The sequence below is a fragment of the Vulpes vulpes genome, chromosome 1, assembly GCF_048418805.1.
Source record: "Vulpes vulpes isolate BD-2025 chromosome 1, VulVul3, whole genome shotgun sequence".
In the NCBI taxonomy this organism is placed as follows: domain Eukaryota; kingdom Metazoa; phylum Chordata; class Mammalia; order Carnivora; family Canidae; genus Vulpes; species Vulpes vulpes.
Genome location: NC_132780.1, coordinates 8,159,568 through 8,172,821, shown reverse-complemented (window position 1 = coordinate 8,172,821; position 13,254 = coordinate 8,159,568). Strand labels below are relative to the sequence as shown.

At 56.0% G+C, this 13,254-nt stretch overlaps 1 protein-coding gene across 2 annotated transcripts in view; it reads right to left on the bottom strand.

The window, feature by feature from the left end:
* RYR1 (ryanodine receptor 1) overlaps window positions 1–13,254 on the bottom strand; it is a 117,999-nt gene that overhangs the window by 53,113 nt on the left and 51,632 nt on the right. For both annotated transcript variants that reach the window (XM_072751802.1, XM_072751811.1), the window contains exons 50-67: window positions 12,361–12,501; window positions 11,797–11,960; window positions 11,603–11,681; window positions 11,260–11,349; window positions 10,644–10,784; window positions 10,193–10,267; window positions 10,016–10,091; window positions 9,564–9,687; window positions 8,896–9,011; window positions 7,312–7,379; window positions 7,090–7,211; window positions 6,570–6,619; window positions 6,097–6,157; window positions 5,759–5,997; window positions 2,774–2,855; window positions 1,947–2,077; window positions 1,497–1,829; window positions 391–631 (exon numbers count right to left, since the gene is read on the bottom strand). In XM_072751802.1, coding sequence (XP_072607903.1) covers window positions 391–631; window positions 1,497–1,829; window positions 1,947–2,077; window positions 2,774–2,855; window positions 5,759–5,997; window positions 6,097–6,157; window positions 6,570–6,619; window positions 7,090–7,211; window positions 7,312–7,379; window positions 8,896–9,011; window positions 9,564–9,687; window positions 10,016–10,091; window positions 10,193–10,267; window positions 10,644–10,784; window positions 11,260–11,349; window positions 11,603–11,681; window positions 11,797–11,960; window positions 12,361–12,501 — 2,333 coding nt within the window. The remainder of the gene's footprint in view (window positions 1–390; window positions 632–1,496; window positions 1,830–1,946; window positions 2,078–2,773; window positions 2,856–5,758; window positions 5,998–6,096; window positions 6,158–6,569; window positions 6,620–7,089; window positions 7,212–7,311; window positions 7,380–8,895; window positions 9,012–9,563; window positions 9,688–10,015; window positions 10,092–10,192; window positions 10,268–10,643; window positions 10,785–11,259; window positions 11,350–11,602; window positions 11,682–11,796; window positions 11,961–12,360; window positions 12,502–13,254) is intronic.

Sequence of the window (13,254 nt, the reverse complement as noted above, 5' to 3'; positions counted from 1 at the left end):
CGTTTCTGAGGAGAAGCAGGCTGGCCAGACCTCTCGGTGATGGAAGAAGGCCTGACCTCTGGACTTCACCACGAAGATCAGACCCCCCATCCACCCGAGCCTGGAGACAGTGCTGGAGGGGAAAGCGGGGCTCCTTATAGCCAACACGGTAGCCTCACACTGGCTTCGACTCAGGAGATATAAAGGAGCAGAGGGGGGCAGACACCAGCGGGCTGGGTTTTGTGGGGCCAGAAGCAGTGGTCAGTAGGGGATGTGGTCAGAAGGTTGGGTGAGATCAGGTGAGAGGTCGAAAAAGTTAATAGTAACTCAAAAGGTGGGGGGGCCAGGTGGTGTTCAGGGAATCGGGAGGTCAGGCTGACTGCAGATGGGGACGCCTGGGGACATGCTGACCTGTTGTTGTCCACATAGCGGATGAGCAGTGGGTAGAGGGCGTACAGGTCCCGGCAGAGCACCGAGAACTCGTCCCGCACCAGGAGCTCGCCCTCCTCTGCTTCGGCCTTGGCCTCCAGACGCAGCTGCTCTTCCTCGGCCACCACCTTCCCCGCCCGCTTGCGCAGCCGCCCGATGGTGGGGATGAAGTGTGAGTGCAGGAGCTCAGGCCGGGCCCGGCTCACAATGGGCTGGGCGAACACTGCAGGGGCACAACGGGTGGCCGGGGACTTGCTGCTAGCTGGCCTCTGACCTGTGACCCTTGATCCCACTCCTGACCTCCGTTCCCAGCCCATGATGCCTGACCTGGACCTGTGACCCAGCAGTGATCACTGACCCCAGCCTGACCCTGCTTTCTGACCTCAGCTTCTACCTCTGATCCCATTCCTAATCTCAGGCCCTGACCTTTGATCCAGCCCCTGAGCCTTGGGCCCAACCATATCCCTTGAGCTGAACCTGTGATGCCGGCCTCAGAGCCGCCCCTGACCTCTGACCCCAACAACTGAATCATAACCTAATACCTACCCTAGCCCATGACCTCTCACCCTAGTCTTTAACCTCTGACCTAGCCCATACCTAGACCCCTACCTCATTCTGTGACCCCTGGTTTCTTACTCCAGCCTCTGACCTCTGGCCCTGACCTCTGGCCCTGGCCCCCAATCTATCTTGAGCCAACGCCTGACACAGAACTTCTGAGCCAAGAATCCCAGTCCTTTAAAGACTCATTTCTTGACCTCTGACCTACAGCCCCCTCCATAGCAGGGACCCTGATGCTTGACCTGGTTCTCTGACCCTTTGTGTAAGGAGCCTGTCTCTGACACAGCTCCTCACCTCTCCAAGGCTCCAGATATTCAGAATCCAGCCCAGGGCCCATCCATCCACCTATGAGCCTGAGATTCTGACCCCTTGTGATGACCCCTGGCCTTCTGACCCTGAGAAAACCTAGACTCCCCCCAACTCCCACGAAACCATGGACCCTGGAATCTCCTCCTCGGACCATCAGATCAAGGGCCCGAGCCCCAGGACCCTAGTGCCCAGTCCTCAGGGGCCTGGTGCCCCAGACCCACCTGCGAGGCGCTTCATCCATGAGGCCTCGTCAATGCCCAGGTTGTTGACGATGATTCGCAGGATGTTACCCAGCAGGGAGTTGAGGTGGTCGGAGGTGACAGCTGTGCAGGGTGGGGGGGCCCCAGCGGGCAGGGCAGGCGGGGGGGCCTCGGGCCCGCGCTCCCACCAGCGGGGCAGGTAGCTGCACAGCATGGGCAGCGTGATCTCGATGACATGTGGCATCTCTGTATAGCGGGCCCCCGACTCAGCCAGCCCCCCGATGTCTGCCATGAGCCGCTCCAGCACCGGGATGTCAGGACACATCTCCTCCACGCTGTTGGGGAGCCCCAGGACTGGGGTGCGGGGAGGAGTCAGGCACCCCGACCCATCACCCCCAGACCTCAGTGTCCACAGTGACCTCAGTGTTCTCCCCCCACAAGCTCTGGAGTCCCCCGCCGCGCACAACTTACTGGCCCGCTCCCGGGGAGACTTGGTAGTGTACACCGAGCAGGCGTTGTACTCGTTCAGCTGGGGCTCCAGGAAGGCCACGGGCATGGCCGCTGCCAGGCGGGCCAGGCACTCCCCGAGGGCTGGGCGCAGCCTGGAAGAGGGGGCGACTTAGCTCCCATCACCGCCCCTGCCTGCTGCCTGGTCCTGGGTCCCAGCCTCTGTCCCCACGGAAGTGCCTCTCCCCAGAACTCTTGGGAGCAGAACTGCGGTCCCCCGAGGGCACAGGTGTGGCCTTGTCCCTGTTTTTTTTTTTTTTTTTCTCCATGAAAGGCACAGAGAGAGAGAGAGAGAGAGGCAGGGACGCAGGCAGAGGGAGAGGCAGGCTCCACGCAGGGAGCCCGATGCGGGACTCGATCCCGGGATCACGCCTGAGCCGAAGGCCGACGCTCAGCCGCTGAGCCACCCCGGCGCCCGACCCTGGGCTTAAGTGCCCTCTTGCTCCAACCGGTGATCCCAGCCCAGGAGAGCCCTCCCCGGTGCCCCGAGCTTGCTGTGGCTCCCACGTGCCACCCCCATTCCTGTGCGCCCCCTGCCAGGGCAAGCTCGGCCCCCAGGGAGGCACAACCTGGCATCCCGCGGGCCTGGTGCCCATCCGGCCTCCGAGCCGAGGCCGCCACTTCCTTCGCTGGCCTTCCCCTGAGCGCCCTCACGTGGCCGCCTCCGTGAACTGCAGCTGCCGCCAAGCAGGTCTGTGGACTTTGAACTCCCCCCATCGTCTCCTGCTCCCCCCTGTCCCTGAGCCCCCACGGTACCCACCGCAACCCCAGATATTACTCTGTCTCCTTACTTTTCCACGTAAGGGTTTTTGGTGGTTCCCAGGGAGTAGATACTGCACAGCGTTCGGTAGCAAGAGACCTGGACGTCGTCCACTGAGGGAGAGAGGAAGAGTGAGGGTGGGGGATGCAGCCGCGATCCCAGTTCTCCCCGCCCTCCTCCCAGTCTCCGGATACTGGGTAAGGGCAGGGCTCTAAGCCGGCCTGCTGTTTACCACTCTGTCATATGAGCAAGTACTAACACTTTCTTGGCCTCAGTTTCCCTGTCTGTAAAATGGGCATAATTATAGTATCTTCCTTGTGGGGTGGTTGTGAGAATCAAAAGAGTTAATGAGGGCGGCCGGGTGGCTCAGCGGTTAGCGCCACCTTCAACCCAGGGTCTGGTCCTGGAGACCGGGCATAGAGTCCCACGTCAGGCTCCCTGCATGGAGCCTGCTTCTCCTTCTGCCTGTGTCTCTGCCTCTCTCTGTCCCTCATGAATAAATAAAATATTTTTGTAAAAAGAGTTAATGGTTGGAAATCAACTGGAACATGGCACAGAGCAGGCACTCAACAAAAGCTAGTTGTTCCTTCCTGAGAGAGGAGTCCTGGATCTCTTTAATGACGTGATGGGCACTCTTTCCGGAAAAATGCAAGCAAACATCCAATCCTGACTATAACTTTAGGTCATCCACTGTCGTCCTCCACCCGCCCCGCTGCGGGAAGACTAGGTTACGAACCTCAACAACTTCACAAATGTCATGAGGCAAAAAGAGGATAAGGGGCAGGTTCTAGATTGAAGAGACTATGTGGACATAACTGCCCCCGCAATGAGAGAAACTTGACTGGATTCTGATTTAAAAACAAAAAAAAAAAGGAAAAGCAAAGGCATTTTGAGGGTAATGGGGGAAATTGAAGTAGTCAGGCTACGTGGTGATAATGATATTGCAATTAAATGAGAAAAGGTGCTCATTCCAGAAGATGCAAACTCAGTACTTAGGGATGAGGTGTCACCGTGTGTGCAACTCACGTTCAAAAGTTTGAGAAAATGGTTTATAAACACTTTCACCCAGAAAGTGAAAGGCTAAGCATATGGGGCAAATTATTAACAATTCTCTTTCTTTGACTTTCCTGGATACATTAAAATTTTCTAAAGAGGGGCACCGGGGTGGCTCAGTGATTGAGCGTCTGCCTTTGGCTCAGGTCATGATCCTGGGGTCCTGGGATCCAGTCCTGCATTGAGCTTCCCACGGGGAGCCTGCTTCTCCCTCTGCCTGTGTCTCTGCCTCTCTCTGTGTGTCTCTTATGAACAAATAAATAAAATCTTTTTTTAAGTTTTTAAAAAAGATTTTATTATTTATCCATGAGACACACACCCGGGGGTGGGGGGGCGGACCGGAGCAGAGACACAGGCAGAGGGAGAAGCAGGCTTCATGCAGAAGCCTGACATGGGACTCGATCCTGAGTCTCCAGGATCAGGCCTTGGGCCCAAGGCGGCGCTAAACCGCTGAGCCACCTGGGCTGCCCAAAATAAAATCTTTTTTTTTTTTTAATTTTTTTTAAATAAATAAAATAAAATGTTCTAAATAGGGGCACCTGGGTGGTTCAGTGATTGAGCGTCTGCCTTTGGCTCAGGTCATGATCCCAGGGTCCTGGGATGGAGCCCCAGGTTGGGCTCCCTGCTCAGTGAGGAGTCTGATTCTCCCTCTACTCTTCCTCTGTTTTCTCTCTCTCTCTCTCTCTCTCTCTCTCTCTCTCTCTCTCTCAAATAACTAAAATCTTTAAGAAAAATAAATAAAAATTTCTAAATAAAATGTAGGGGTGGGGGAAGTACCCGACCCAAGCACAACTTTTCTTACTTTTATCAAGAGGTTCTAGTTTCAAATAAACCGTGAGCTGACACATGGCCCTACTCTCTGCCAGTTCCCACTGCCCATGGGGCCTCCAGCCCATCCTGGACACTTTCCAGGGTATTCCCTGGGTCCCTTGCAACCACCAAGTCTCGAACTGACCTCAGCATCTCCCTAAAACTGGTTACTTCTTCCACCCCCTGTCCCCTGGCAGCCCCACTGTCCGCAGGGCCCGGGCCAGGGCCGTGGGCCCCACTCTGCCTGCCTCCCCTCCACAGCCCACCCCTTCGGCCTCCTGAGCATCTCTCCCACCTCCTCCTGTCCTTCCCCCTTGCTCCACCATAGTCCAGCCCACGTCTCATAAGCTCCTTTGTTCTGAGTACCCGACACCACCCCGGGTGTAACACCTTATCTGTGTCTCATTAGCAAAGGCATGTTGCACCCTGTGTGCCATGTGTCCCAAGACCCCAGGGGCTGGGTCTCGCACCATACGTGCCGTTTGGTAGCATAAACAGGGTACACGCTGCTAACGGACTCCCAGTACCTGCTCTTAACGTTTTTCTGCTCTTTTCTTCTTTCTACTAACAGACCTCCGATATTTAGCTGGACACACGACCTCCCAGAATAAAGGCCACTTTCCCAGCCTCCCTTGCAGTGACACGTGGCCACATGCTAAATTGAGCCAATGAGACGGAGGTAAGCAGGAGTGATGCAGATGGCTTCTGGGTCGTTCCTTCAGAAGAACTGCAATGCCCTCCTCTTTGCTGCTTCTCTTCTCCTCCAGGCTAGACTGAGGATGCAATGACGTGCCATCCTGGACCCCACGGATAGAGGCAGTCTTTCCGAGATGGCAGGGTAGCAAGGTGGGGGGCACCTGGGCTTCTGACATTATGAGCCACTTATAATGAGCCACTTATAACTAGACGTAACATGAGAAAGAAATATACGTTCTTCTTGCTTAAGCTGCAGTGGTTTAGGGTCTTTCCGTTAGAGCAGCAGCTGAACTCCTATCCTCATTAACTCATTCTGTTACTTCCAACTCACTGAGTGCACGCTTGGCTTCGAGCCCTGAATCCACACTCGCAAACACCTGGGGTTAGGCACGCGAGGACGGCTGGCATTGGCCCAATTGGCCCCCGACCCCCCGCCCTTGGGGCCAGGGGTCCTTACGGATGACATCGTCTCCGAACTGGTGCTGGGCGATGTGCTGGAAGAGCGTGGTGAGGACGGGCAGCAGGGCCACGGTGGTGTAGGTGAGGTTCTGGCCCACACCCTTCACCTGCGTGCGCGCCTGGGACACCTTGCCGAGGCGCAGGTTCTCCACCATCTTCTCGATGTCCTCCGACGCGCTCTCGAAGAAGGAGCGGAGGCCGGCCTTCACGATCTCGGGGCCTGACTTCATCACCGTCCTAGGAGGGAAGCCGGGGTGCGCCCGTTCTAGAATCTGAGGTTCTAGATTTCAGAAAAGCGAGGGGAACAGGGGTGGGAGTGGGCGCCGTGCCCCGTACCTGGCATCCAGGGAGCGGGCCAGGATGTGAAGACAGTTGACCACAGCTGGAGCATCTGTCCCTGGGGAAGGAGGACAGGCCAGGGTAAAGGAAGGGCTGGAGGGCAGTGCCTTCCTCTACATCTATCTCGTCCCGAACCCCACCTCCACCTGGACCCCATAGGCCCCTGTCCTTCCCCAAACCCGCTGTGCCTCCCCCTTCCCAGCCCTGACCCCTTGGGCCATCAGTGCCCAGCCTAGGGTCTCTGTGAGGTCAGGGCCCGCCGCTGCCCCAGTCCCAGCCCTGTCCCCAGGATGACCCAGCCTATGCCCAGGTGCACCCAGGTGCGCCCAGGTGTGGAAGAAGAACACAGTGAGGGTTGTGCCAATCGAGGCAGGAACCAGGAACCAGGAACGCTTTAGGGTGAGCTTGGTGGGTGAGTGCAGGGAAAGAGGAAAGACAGGGAGAAGAGCTCGGGGAACAGAGCTACTTACCAAAGAGAGACACTCGGTGGCGGACAAGAGCGGCAAGCTTGCAGAAGAGGCTGAAGAAAGAGGGACAGGAGGACAGAGGAAAGAGTGAGGACACCAAGGGACCAGGACAGCAGTGGTGCAATTAGAGGGACAGAGGGACAGGAAGCAGAGCCAGGAGGGTGTCAAGTGGTTGGGAAGAAAACGAAAGAGAGGAAGGGTGAGGAGGGGCCAGGGAGATGAGCAGGTTTGAGAGTCAGGGGCAGAAACCAGAACCGGGGGGGCTGGGGGCTGGGGAGACTGGTCTGTCTTTCTGACCAGGCAGCCAGTCCATCCATGAAAGTCCCATGACCTGGGAAAACCCTTGGGCCCGGGCACAACAGGACAATTGGTCACCCTCAGCCTTCAGTTCCCTCTGCAGGTGGAGTGGTTGGTGCCCAACACCCAGGACAGAGCCCCTAAGGTCCAGAGTTGGGCAGCAAGGGTCCAGAATCACAATCCTGTGAGGTCAGGGGGCTGGGTCAGAGGTCAAAGCAGAGCCCACCTGGTGATCATTTCCTTCTCCTTGTTGGAGGCATGGCCGCCACTGCCCAGCACTTTGGCCGGTGTGGACAGGAAATAGAGGCAGTGGTTGGTGAAGTACTGGTTGATCAAAGGGAGCAGGATCTGGGGGGTGGGGAGAGGAAGAGATGAGGGGGACTGGGTGAAGGGTGGGGGAGGCCACCCGGTCCCCAGCCCCCTCCAGCTTTCTGAGCCCACCTCTCACCTTAGCAAAGAATTTAATCTCCTGTTCGTGTGGAGACTTTTCCACTCGTCCACTGCTGACCACAGCCTCTGGTGGGGGAGGGAAAACAGGGGTCATGGTGGGTTCAAGGCTGGGGAACTCAGGGTGTTCCATTGGAGAGAGGGGACACCAGGGTAAAGGTAGGAAAAGATGAGAGATTAACTCTTGGTATAAAGTCCCCTCTGTTGGCTTTGAGGTGAACCTCTCTCCCCGATCTTTCATCTAATCCCCTAACTCCTTGATCAAACCCTTCCTGAGGCTGAAAATGGGGAGGAGGATAAACTCAGATAGGGTAAGGCCATGGGACATCCCCTTCCTCACAAGCCCTTTTCTTCCTGAACTTTGATACTTGACACTGAATCAGTTTGGAATGAATAAACGAATGAATAAAACAAGAAGTCACTGCAGACAGATTAGAATTGCTTTTAGAGTGGAAATCAATTTCAGAAAATAATAACAGTGACCGTAATAATTACTACTAGTAAATACAACTAAAATAGTAATGCTGGCTCCCATTGTCAAACATTTGCAACGTCCCTGCCAAATGTGAGAAATGTGCTTGCACAATCTCTTCCCAACTTGGAGGTCTGTATAGTGGGTCCCTCTTCATTTTACAGATGAGAGAACTGAGGTGAAATAACTCAGCCTGGGTCACCCAACAAGAAAGGGACAGAACTGTGGCCAGTTATGATGGACAGATGGGGAAACTGAGGCACAGAGAGGCGAGGTGCTCAGCACAGAGTCAGCACGTGGGACCCAAGGCGAGATGTTTGAGTGAGTCCTGCTGTGCCACTCATCTGAGGGGCTCCGTGGGTGGCTCTCAGGGACACGCTGGGATCTCTGGGGGAAGCTGGGAGGGATACGAGGGCCAACTGTGATTCTTAGTAGGATGTAAGAGACATGTGCGGGGAATACCAACAGCCTCAAAAGAGTTCCAGAATCTGCCCAGTCCTCACCCTCTTGGCCCCTACGTCCAGATGCCATCCCCAGTGCAGCCAAGGGGAGTCTGTGAACACCTGAGGCAGGTCAGGGCCCCCTCTGGCTCAGAACCCTGCTGTGGTGCCATTCCCCTCAGGGCACTCCCCATGCCTGCACAGCTCTATGTGATCTGCCTCCAACACCTGGAGGCCTGGGATCGAGAGTCTCTCTCGCATTAACTCCCCTGCAGGGAGCCTGCTTCTCCCCACTGCTGATGTCTCTGCCTCTATGACTCTCATGAATAAATAAAAATTTTTTTAATAAATAAAATCTTTAAAAAAATTTTTTAACCAGTTCCACTTTCATCCCACTCCTATTTTCCTTAGCTGACTCTAGTGTATTCTTGTTCTCAAAACACTAACTGTCTTCTAAAAACCTAAGTTATCCGATGTTAATTGTCTGAATGCACCACAGGAATGTCAATGCAGGAGGACAGGGACTTTGGTCTCATTCGCTGCTATGTTCTCAACACCTTTGGCCCAGTGTCTGGCACAATAATGAGATACGGGGAGGGAAGGACAAATGCATGAAGTGGGGCCTGAGGTGAAACCGCGGGTACAGCCGGCTGACGGAGGGACTCCTCCGTACCCAGGTGGGCGATAAACTCCTGGGAAATGTCCATCCAGCGCAGCAACTGCTGCAGGAAGCCAAAGGCGAATCGCTTCTCAATGGAAGACGTGTCCAGCTCCATGTCCTTAAGGCCTCTGCGTGGACAGGCAGAGGGGGTCAGCCCGGAGGGACGGCCACCCTGTTTCCCAATCCTCTCCAGCTCCCCTTTTGCTCCCCTAGGCCCAGCCTCCACAGGCTTCGGCCCCACCCCAAGACCCCCTCAAGTTCCTGTCTGTTCCTTGACTCCGCCCCCACTCCAGACACCCCTCCTAGCTCCTCCCCACCCCGGCCCCTTCCTCCTTTGGCCCCGCTTCTTGAGCCCTCCCCTCTCTGGCCCCAAGCTCCACCCCTCGTGGCCTTCTCCCCTCCCCAGGCCCCGCCCATTTGACCACACCCCTTAGCCTCAGTCCCGGCTCCTGCGGCCCCGCCCCTTTAGCCCCTCCCCCTGGCCGCGCCCCGCCCCCTCAGGCCCCACCCCTCTGGGCTTCCTCTCCTCTCTGGCCCCTCCCTCACCCTCCAGGCCCCGCCCCCGCAGCCTCCTCCCTTCTCGGGCCCTGCTTCGCCCCAGGCCAGCTTCTCCCGGCTTCTGCCTCCCTGGTTCCTCCCACATTCCCCGCCCCTCCCGGCCAGACTCGCAGCCCACGTGCCTGGTGACAGCGTAGCCGTTCATCTGCAGGAACTTTAGCAGCTCCTGGGCCTTCTCTCGATCTCGCGCCTTCTCCTTGGCTGTGAGTGTGTCGTAGGGGACCAGCAGGGGGTGGGTCCCACCACCTGGAGCAGCAAAGACCAGAAATCAGAGGACTGGGGAGACCCAGGCCACGCTCATGTTGGTGGCTCCTGCAGCTGCTGGCATGCATAATTATAGTAACCAAAACAGAGATAAGAATAACCAAAACATGGCTTTTGGATGATCCTCATAGTCTCAGCAAAACCCTAGGGTAGTCGATGGTGTTGTTATGGGGGGGGGGGGGGGGGGGCGGGGTGAAAGCAATTGTTCAAAGTGACACAACTCTAATCTAGACCCCTATGACTCTGGAGCCTGTGCCTAGAGGACTTTGGTGAAGAGGGGTCTGTGCGGGGATGCGATGGGCGCCCTCACCCTTGGCCTCGAGCTCCTGCTTCTTCTTCCGCCCCCACGTGTTGTGGTAATTTTCTGCCAGTTGTTCCGCCATGGCCTGGGAGTGGGTGAGAGAGTCAGGGGATGTCCTCCCCAACCCCAACAAACACGTCCATGCCTAGGAGGCATACCTCCTAGATGAAGGGTCAGGGGGCTCACCTGCAGCTCCCGGGACAGGGTAACTCCGCTGAGGTCGGGCGGCTGGGGGTTGTAGCCTTCTCGCGGATCGTAGGTCTGGGAGGACGAGGGAGGGACGGGAGGGCTTGATGGGCTGGCAGGAAGCCCGGGCCCCAACACAGCTCACCCCCTCCACCTGGCCCTGGGCCCCGCTCTGCGCCCTCTCCCTAAGGCCTTGTCTCTAAGCCGCGCCCTCCTCTTCTCTGCCCTTTGCGGTTCTGCAGACCCAGTCGCCCCGCCTTCCCAGGTCGCTCAGCCTGGTCCAGCACCCCGCTCCCCGCCCCCCCATTCCGCTGACCCCACCTTCTTCCCTGTGCGGGGCAACTCTCCCAAACCCCACCTTTGGTCTGGCCACGCCCCCTACTGGCCACGCCCCTTCGATAGCGGCTCACTACCCTGTGACCCCGCCCCCTGCCCAGGCCCCTCCCCTGACCTGGGCACTTTGGGATATCTTCCGCGTTTTCTTCTTCTCCGTCTTCTCCTCCTCGCCCTCCCTGGCCTTCTCTATCGTCCATTCCCAGGCAATCATGGCCTTCAAAGATTCCTTGATGGGCCAGCGGTAAATCTCTTTGTCCTGGGGTGGACAGGAAGCCGGGGAGTTGGTGGGATGGGATGAGATGGGAGGGAGGCGGAGGTAGGAGCCTTACTGCCTGGCCTCCAGTGTCCTAAGAAGGGGAAAGCCTCGACCACAGGGCTAGGAGGAAGTGTTCCAGCTTGGATTCGAACCCAGGTCTCTTAACTTGCTTTGTAACAGGGCCTCCCAAACAAACTCATTCCGATATCCCACTTTACACATGAGACTCAGAGGAGTTAAGTTGTAGGCTCAAGGAATAAAACCCCGTATCTGTGACTCTAAGAAGGAACCTAGGGAGTTCGGGGTGTAGGGGAGGCAACTATGTTTTGAGAGAAGGCAAAGTCCATGGATGAGGAGCCCTAGCCTGCAGTCCCAGCTAGATCCAAGCTGATGAAGCGGCCTCCCTCCTCCTTGAATGCCCAAATTTGGAGGTTACATATTGGAACCCTAGCACTGGGCCTAAAGACTTGCTCACCTTCTCTGAAAAAGTCTTATAGGGCCTCAGCATGGGATGGGTTTTCAGTTCCTCATCTATGTTCTCCCCATATGACCAGTTGTTCTGGATCTGGAGGTGGAGAGGGGACCGGTAAGGGTAGTGCCACTATGGAGCTGAGAGCAGGGGGCAGCATGAGGGGTAGACAGCAGTCTGGAGCACACACAAGGGAAACCCTGGAGGGGCTGAGAGTTCCAGGGGAGACTTTAGGTCCCAGGAACAGTTGGGGGTCTCAGGGAAATCCAGGGCCACAGGGAAAAGCTGGGCTCTTGAGAAAGGCCAGCAGGAATGGGGGTCGCTGGGGAGGGGGGACCCTGGCACCAACCTTGTCGAAGGCCCACTTCTCATGTGTGTACTCAGCAAACTTGTTAATGAAGGAATCCAGCTTCTCTGGGATGATCACACTATTAGGGGGATAGGGTGGGCAGATGTTGGGGCTGGCCCCTCCTTCCATGTCTGAAACCTTCTTCTCCTTCTCCTAGCCCCCATCCCCACCCCACTCCTGCCCCCAGGCCTCACTTGAGGGTCTCCACAGGCCGAGGATCGAAGTTGCCTTCAGCGTCCACCGTGGCCTTTTTCTCAGCTTTGGATGAGTATGAGGCGTCCACGTAGTCAGGGGGCAGGGCCCCTGCGATGGCGCACAGACAAGGCATAGCCATGCGGTACAGCTCTGCATCATACTTCTGGGGACGCCAGGGGTGGGGGTCACTGCAGGCCTGGCTGCGCCTTCAAATCTTGGAGCCCTAGGACTTCAAACTCACCCCTCCAATAATTAACCCTCCTCCCTTGGTCCCCAGACATCAATTATCGTCTCTCTTCTTGAAACCCAAACCTCAGCCCACCTGGACCCTCAAAACCACCCTCTATCACCCCTCCCTAAACCCCCAAACTAGAGGCCCATTCCCTCTTGCACTACAACCAAACCAGAGACCAAACTCATAGATTCTACTGGTTCTAAAGCTGTACATCTGGCTCCCTCTCTGAACCCCCAAATTTGGGAATTTCATTGTGCATTCCCCAAATTTGGGCCCCAAACCCTCCAATCAGGTTCCTTTCAGCCCCTCGTCCACCACGTGCCCAGACCTTATGGGCCAGCGAGTCAAAGATGCCCCAGAAGAGTTTACGAGTGAGGTGCAGCTCTTCCTCTGAGGTGACTCCGAAGTTAGCCCAGCCCGTGGGGAGGCAGTAGTACTTCCAGCAGCGCTCATAGTGATTGGTGAGGAGCTGGGTGGGAGAAGGAGGGGGACACATAAATGAGAGGCACATAGTAGGTGGCGGGCAAAAGAAAAGCCAAGGAGGCCAGGGGTGCCAGGGCTTTTATATTACGAAGGCGATGCAGATTTTGCAAATGATGCTAATGAAAGAAAATGGTATGCTTATTGGAGAGTGGTCTGGGCCCATTTACTATGCAAATTTAGCATTCCAATTTAGAGTCAGGATGGGTATTCAACTGGAGCTGGATTTGTCTGGTGTCGCTTTACACAAATAAGTGTGCTAATATTAATCCATGAGTAGGACTGTGTGCAAAGTGCGAATGGCCATATGGACGGAGTAGTCTGCGCTCCCATGAATGACCATGGCACACAAATATAAGCAGAACCCCATGCAAATATATGGTAATTGGGAAGCGGGCCTCCATATCCACTACACAAATTTGAAACGGGCTGATTTAGATGTATCATGTAAAACAGTCGATATCTGAGTTGGAGGTATCTCCTTATGCAAACCAGCAGGCAAATAAAAAAATTATAGGAGACGCTGTGCAAATATGCAGAATAGCTGTGGTGCTATTTATTGAAATAAATGCACTCATTTGCAAAGAGTAAGGCTGGTGGTCTGGGCAGACAGTAAGCATGCTAATTAGGAAAAGCAGTGTACTCCATGCAAATATGTGCTAATTCAGGTGAGGCCTGGCTCTCTGTTAGGCAAATCAGGCACTGATGAGGGAGTGTCAGAGGTACCAATGCCGCCCAGCGA